The sequence below is a fragment of the Priapulus caudatus genome, unplaced genomic scaffold, assembly GCF_000485595.1.
Source record: "Priapulus caudatus unplaced genomic scaffold, Priapulus_caudatus-5.0.1 Scaffold4773, whole genome shotgun sequence".
Taxonomy (NCBI): Eukaryota; Metazoa; Priapulida; class Priapulimorpha; order Priapulimorphida; family Priapulidae; genus Priapulus; species Priapulus caudatus.
The window spans coordinates 1-7,889 of NW_014581834.1; the positions used below are offsets into that span (position 1 = coordinate 1).

Sequence of the window (7,889 nt, forward strand, 5' to 3'; positions counted from 1 at the left end):
TGAGTGCTGTGCATGCGCCTGTGCCGTAGCGTGCTCGTGCATGTGGCATATACTGGCATGCTTGTAGCGGTGTGGCCTGTGCGTGGCGCCTGTGCGTCGCGTGGCTGTGGGCCATCGTGCAATACGTCAATGCTTGTACGTGTGTGCCTGTGGCCGTCGCGCTGTGCGTGCATGCGTGGCTGTGCCATGTGCATATACGTGCATGCTTGTACGTGTGTGCCTGTGCCGTGCGCCTGTGCGTGCGTGGCTGTGCCATGTGCATATACGTGCGTGCCTGTGCCATTGTGTCATATACGTGCATGCTTTACGTGGGATGCCGTTGTGCCGTGGCGCCTGGTGGGCGTGTGCGTGGCTGTGCCATGTGCATATACGTGCATGCCTGTGCGTGCGTGCCTGTGCCATGTGCATATACGTGCATGCCTGTGCCGTGCGCGCGCTTGTATGTGCGTGCCTGTGCCGTTCACGTGCGTGTACGTGTGCACTGTTGTAATGGGTACTAAAAGTAGTATGCTTATGTGGTGTTAGATCATAATGCCATTTAGATAGGCAATACGTCATTTGCAATACCGTGTATGTAAATAGAAGCTGATAACAAAGTGACTGGTTTGCGTTTCTATAGGAGAACTTGAGGGGCAAGGAGTTTACCTTCTGGCAATGGTACTACAGTGCAGCAAAGCTGCTAAAGGAGGACAAGCAGTTAAAGCAGATGTGGAACTCTAGGTGAGTTTGAATTGATGAATAGGTAGTTGTTGGAAGGTGACTAATACTGTAGATTTTTCGTTGACTCACTCACATACATGATGGGGGAGGGACTTACATAGTACCTATTGCTGTATTTCAGATATTAGTTTCGTAGCACGGTTTTATAAAATGCAATCTGTTAGAAAAACTTGTAATGATATGGGTCACTTGTTCATGGAAATGTGTTCTGCCGAGTAGCTTTCTTCCTACACAATTCCAAGAAAAGTGCGCACGTAATTATGTCTAGTTGTGGCACTGGTGATGTGATGTATCAATGTGTGCATGATTGCCATCTGGGGGCAGCCTCCTCATGGGTTTCATCGGGAAAGGCAAGGCAGAACAGATACTTGCGAGCAAGCCGAAAGGAACATTCTTGGCAAGGTTTTCCGAGAGCAGGCAGGGTGGCATAACCATCGCCTGGATACAAGATGTTGAAAGTAAGTCATCGTATCCGATGCCGTTATTTTTGCATTTCAAAGTGTTGACCTTTAACGAATTGGATAGTTAACTGTAAATATACCGTAAAAGTCAAATTATTAAGGTCTCGTGAAGGTTCTATTGAGGTCCATTGAGTTGAACTAATTTTGTGTTCAGATTTTAAATCGTAACGTTTATGTGGTTAGTACTTCACTCAACTGGGGTCTATTGACTAATCTCTTTGGAGCTGTTGTCATCTGGCTTGCTAATACCGATGTTTTGAATGGCATTTCAATGAGTTTAGGATTGGATTCGATTATCAGTTTGAGCAGAGTTAAATATTGATTTCCTGCTTTCATGATATTAGTTGTAGCTATCAATATGAAATAATAATTAAATGTACAATGATGCATGCCACTATCTATTTCTCATTGCTCTTATCAATTAAATTTCCTCTCTATTTCAATCACACGACTGTTTTTAGCATTTGTCTCTCTAGAACTCGCTATATCCCACCTTTGAGCATTCACCTTCTCTCTGGTACTCGCTTTCTCACCTGTTAGCATTCACGTTTTCTCCAATTCTCTTTCACTGTTGCTCTCTGTTCATCTACCGTATCCCAGCATTCATTTTTTTCGTTCTCCTGCTCCATTTGGTTGTATGCCACCAGGTGGTGCTGTTCTATTGGCACTAATAGAAAATCTTCAGGACCTATTGTAGTACGCGTGTGCAAAGTTTCACAATTCTAACCGAAAGTGCACGATCCATGCGCTTATCCGCCCTACTAGTTTGCATAATGGGAATTCCTGTCGTCTGCAGATCACATGGGCGTGTACCACCTGGCAGCATGGACGGCGGCTGACTTTAAGCAGCGCTGCCTGGCCGATCGCATCCGTGACCTCGCGAGCCTGCTCTACCTGTGCCAGGACCCGAATGCAGAGCCGATGCCTAAAGACCAGGCGCTGCAGAGTTACTACACGATTCCCGAGCCACAGTGTACGTTTTCGTCTGACTCATAGAACAGATGTGTTAACACAACAGTAACAACAGCTATGATTTGGCAATTACAGTCACGTATAATACGGTACTACTGCGTAATAGAGACGGGTGCCTCCGGTAGCAATGCACAGTATCGAGGCACTAGAAACGTAACTTAACTGATAAAGCATTGCACGTCCATTTGATGACATGTCCATTGAATGTAGCCCTGATGTGCTTTTCTTGTCAAAGTTAGAAAGTGCAGTCAGTCTAGCACGCCAGGTACTGTCTTGTCGATTTCATCAGCATTTCAGCATTTAAGGTATCATGGTGCAGGGTGCGAAATTAACGCGAGTCCGGAGTCAAATACTCCCTGATTTACTGTCGGACTCCTGGATTTGACATATGCAGGAGTCCGTGTGACTCCCTGAAAATTCTGCTATACAAACTAGTTTATTCCGGAGCACGGCCTCGCGGAATTACCGTATTTTTTCAGCGAATGTCCGAAGAAAATTCGCCAGACGTGCCATGCAGACACGTCACATGCGTTATTGTTAATATCTTTAGTTTTTAACTTCAGACTGTGGACTCCCTCTTTTTGAGGGCAGGGAGTCCGTTAGACTTTCTTATTCACAAGTTAATTTCTACCCCTGATGGTGTTTTGACATGTTTCAGTGAAAATGGAACCGAACGCCGATGGATATGTCGTCTCTGACCTGAAGTGTCACCTGCCAGACAGGTAGGTAACGATTAGGGGTGGAACGACATGGGTAGCTCACAATACGATCCATATCATGATACAGCCTTCACAGTACAATCAGTACCATGATACAGCCTTAGCGATACGATCCGTATCACGATACAGCCTTTACGATATGATATCTATCGTGATACAGCCTTCACGGTACGATACGTATCACAATACAGCTTTCACAGTACGATACAAAGGGCAATACTTTTAAGAGAAACTACCTAGTAAGCTATGTAATCAAGCGGGGCTCTGTGATCACTTACAAATCAGTATCATTGAGTGCTTAGTAAACAGCTTCTATGGAATTGCGAATTGTTTTACGTTTCATTTGTTTTTTGATGAAACTAAGCTGGTAAATGATATGGATTTTATTGAGTAGAGTATTGATACGGGTATCGCGAATGATCAAACGTATTAATACATGTATCATCAAGGTTTGTATCGCAATAGATCGATATAATATATATGTCGATGAATTGTCCCACCCCTAGTAATGATCGTGTTGCGATACCTCCATGAATGTGAACGTGTGAAGTAGGCTACTGAGGGGACCTTGCAGTTGTTAAAGGCTGGCTAATGGGTAGAAAGGTAGCCTGTTATATCATTAATAGATGGGTAATTGTGTTGCTTGTTTATTTCAAATTGTTTTGTTTGTTAAAACTACTGCGTACAGGATTCATAAGATAATCAATTGTTATAAGTCAACTTGGTGCAGGGTTGGAGGCATCACCTTTACTTTACTGCGGGGAAGTTCATTATTCTGAGTTGATCGGAGACCACCGCTGTTTTTCCTACTCTGGAGGAACATGTCTTGAACCCAGATATGCGAATAATCGCACACAAGGGGAGCATGAGCTGCTCAAAAGACTTGCCACACGGCAGGCCGCATGGAGTCGATAACGATTCTATTATATAGATTCCATTATATTATAGATTATTCTTATTACAGTATTATATGGATGTTTCCCCCGTCGCAGGTTTGATCAGATGCACCTGGACGACCCTCGTTCCCCGGCGAGCGTACAGAGCAGTAGCTACGAGCCACCGTCGCCTGCCATCTCCTACGCCGGGAGCACGTCGCAGCAACCCAGCGCCAACTTTGTTGACGTTGGGAGGTGGGTGTCAGAATCAATGGCTCTTGACTCCTAGTGGTGTGTGTGGCATGTACGTAGCCTCATCATTATGCAACCTCGAGTCTGTATTAGTAGCCGTAGATGCGAGTGGTGGCTGTGTAGGTGCAGTTTCTCGATATTCGCAGCGTGTTTTGCCGAGTCGTTGCGACTGCAGTGCTCGTAATGAGTGCAAAGTTCGTTAGGGGTAGTTGTATTTTGCTGAGTTGTTGCGATTGTAGTGCTCGTAACAAGTGAAAAGTTCGTTAGAACTTCGTGGGTAAAGTGAGAAACTGCACGTACACACACCTGTAGTTGATTAGTCAGTAGTTTAATAGTCCGTTAGTTGTTTTTGCTAACCATACCACATCTGTATGTGTTGCACTAGTACACTGGTATTATTTCATTTCTGCTGTGCGTGCGTGCGGAATGTATGCGTGATAGTGAGGGTTAGTGGTGAAGTTTGTAAATGAGAGAGTTAGAGTAAAGGGGTTTAATACACAGCATCCACTCCCACACACATGCACAGCTCGTTAAATCATTCCTTTGTGAATTGGTTAATTTCTGGTGATTGGCGATCATGCATAGAGGGAATCACACAGAGATGCTTACTAATTGTTTGTAGTCAGCTTTCTGTAAGCCATCCCTACCGTTGTTGATACTAATACAAATTTTCCTGATGCCATTTCGCACATTGGCAATATTCGTACTTTTATTTTAAAGCTAGGGATACCTAGACACATTGGCCGTAGAGAGTTTCAGAGCAGCAAGCATAAGTATTGACCGCTGCCGGACAGTCGGCTGCGCCGTGGCCGATGACGGTCAGTAGCACGTTACCATAGTTACGCCATTGTCGTCGAGTAAATTAACGCTCTGCCGACCATCGCCGCACGGTGACCTTCCACGTGTGACAGCCCTCGGTAGCGGTGGCAGTCTGCTGCGCAGACAACGGCATAACCATGGCAACGGCGTAAACCGTTGCGACGTTCTCTTGCAGCGGCAACCCGCTGATCGACAACATGGATCTCATGGCGGACTTCATGACGGACAGTGGCGCCCCCTTCTCGCCGCAGGTCGACTACGTTGATGACCTCGTCGACATGAGCGTCTTCAACCTGGTGTGTGGTCAGGGTCAGGACATGTTCCTGGGTGGGGCGGGGGATCCCGACAGCACCAACTAGACACTCCTCTCACAGCAGGTAGCGCGCGGTGGGGAGCAAATGAAATGCGATTCTCTCGCGGGCCGACCATAACGGTTTTGAATTTTGGGTCGCGCCTGAGGCATTGAACAAGCGAGAGTGGGTCTACGATCACCAGCATGGCGTGATTCGTGGCGATGTTCGGGCGATTTCCGAAATCGACCGTCGTCGATCGTTCGCTTGTCTCGCTCTCTCCACTCGACGCACTGCATCCTACGTCTCCTGTTGGATTTCTCAACTCAGGTTCACAGGAGTACGCCCGGGTCTCACGTCTAAAGCATCTCCGTGGTTTATGTATCAGCTGCTGATTAAGATGCCAATTGGAGTTGTGATGTTAGAAATCACTCGGACTAATCGTTATGTATTGATAACCGAGATAGCATACTCATGTAATGAAATGATACTCGTAGAAACAACTGTGTTGCTACTTTATTCGTTGAAACTACTAAACTTGCATGGCAGAGTTTGTTGCGATGAAGTTAAAATGTAAATTTTGTGTGGTAACACCGATGAGAGAACGAAAAAATGTTTATCGATGCACTAAGTATTTGTTCTAGCTGTGGTCAACTGCGGTGTCAAATTTTGTAGGAAGATAATACACTAAATCTTTTCGATCTACCTAATAGTATGAACGTATCTATGCTCTATGCTATGCAAATATAGCTATATTCATGATGTTGATAATAGTAGTTTTTACAAATAGATTTGTGCTATGAAGAACTACCTTTGCTGGAGTAATTTGTCCGCTTCATTAGATTTAGCTGGTGCTGTTGGGATCCCCTGTCTTAAATATTGCCATCTCTTAACAGTCTTAGAAATAACAGATCCCCTGCCTTCCTGAGGGTTGGCTAGATTTTGTGGATTTTACTCTAGATTAAAGAGTAGAAATCAAAGTATTTTTGGGGACTGGCTGGGCTTTCACACTTATTTCTAAGACGGATCTGACGTGAAAGCGGATGTTGGTAGCATTTCCTTCTGCATCCTCTCTAAATGTCATCTCGCGTTCCTGCACGCGGCCCAAACTCTGATCCCAAAACTGCAGCGGAACATGCACATATTGTGCACCTCCCATTACTACCCATCTCGCTTTCACCTGACCAGGGGATGCATCATGAATGCAAAACCGAGGGGATATAATCTGCTTAAAACAAATGAAATCTTGCGAATGAAATATTTCCAAAGAGGTTGTTGTCTGTCGCGCGGTTTCGGCTGTTAGTCACTACCCTTGTAATCAAGTAGCTCACACGACCGGTGTTGTTCAGTTGCCACCGCAATGACTGGCCCAGCTGTGATAGTAAAATGATATTTAAGTACTGATCTCTATTTTGTTTATCGCCGTTCAGAATGGCGACGTGTTGAATTTTTTTAGGCCAGCGATTCTCTGAATGTGTCTCAGAATCCCAGCACGCGGGTGCTGCATATGTGACGTCGTCCGTTTTTGGGGGGTAAAAATGTGTATAAGTGCACAAATTGCGAAGCATTATGCGAGTGCACAGCTGTTTATCGTCGTAGTTTTTCTAGAGCCGATGAGTAATTTTTGTGTTACAAAGTAGCACGCCCAAATATTTTATATCTGTCAGGGTACGAAATGACAATGCGAATTTGTTATGTATGATTAATAATATGCGGGTATTATTTGAATTTATCACGGAATGGATTCACAAATGCAATCTGCTGACCCCTGCATCGCTGTTTGTTGTGTATAGCCAGCGTATAACTTAGATAGTGGCCGGATATGTACTCGGTGCCGTGTGAGAGCAGTCAATGTTGCCCGCACACTTATTAATTACTCTAAATAATATATCATTAAGAGCTAATAATACCTTTAGGTATTATAATAAATATAATAAGGTATTATTAGCTCTTGATATCATAGATAGTAGAATCGTGTTGCTGGAGCTCCCTCCATCAGCGTGGAAGCTCACACAGTGAGACATGTAGACAAGGGGGGTGTGTGTGGATATATCTTTCGGTCAATGTATCGTGTATATTATCAAAACATCAAGAAGTGCAACTGCCGTATTGTGGAAATACTTACCAGAACCACAGCGCAGGGTTTAAAAAAATGTCAGCAACTAACTGGGCAGCAGTACTTTGCTTGAATACGTTCTAGTTACAACTACTTAATAATGAAGTGATTAGTGAGTATATTGCTCTTACTCTTAGTAATCATACCAGTGCGTAGAAAAGTAGAATTTTTTTTAATAAGACAATTGCATGTATTAAATTGGAAAATGAATAAAATCAAGTAGTAATTACCTGTTAGTTTTATCTGTTTCAATCGCGGGTGTCATTAGTTGTTCTATGTGCGGCAATGCCTCAGGCATGGCTTCATCTCCACGTGTTCACACATTCATGATATCACTGTGGAAATGATTAACATAACATTTCGCGTCATACATTTAGGATAATAGGATAATTACCAGATATAATATCATTATGCATATATTTTACATGGCATTATGCGGCATACATTTAGGATAACAGTGATTATAATAGATGACGTCAGTATGCAAATAATTAACATGGCATTCGGCAGTATACATGTAGGATAATAATATAGTAAGTACAAGATATGATATTAGTATTCATTTCATTGACAGAACATTTGGCAGCATATGCTTGTAGGATGAAAGTAATTACAAGGTATGATATCGGTTTATGTAAATAATTAACACGACATACCACAGTATC

General features: G+C 43.7%; 1 protein-coding gene across 1 annotated transcript; it reads left to right on the forward strand.

Annotated features, from left to right (window-relative positions):
- Positions 1 to 619: 619 nt before the first annotated feature.
- LOC106819845 (signal transducer and activator of transcription 5B-like) lies at positions 620 to 7,453 on the forward strand (the record flags this gene model as incomplete). The annotated part of the gene is made up of 6 exons (XM_014824422.1): positions 620 to 720; positions 1,045 to 1,178; positions 1,978 to 2,154; positions 2,812 to 2,875; positions 3,865 to 4,002; positions 4,994 to 7,453. Coding segments are annotated over 6 exons (798 nt in total), but the record flags the coding sequence as incomplete, so codon positions are not given.
- Between the last annotated feature and the right edge of the window lie 436 nt (positions 7,454 to 7,889).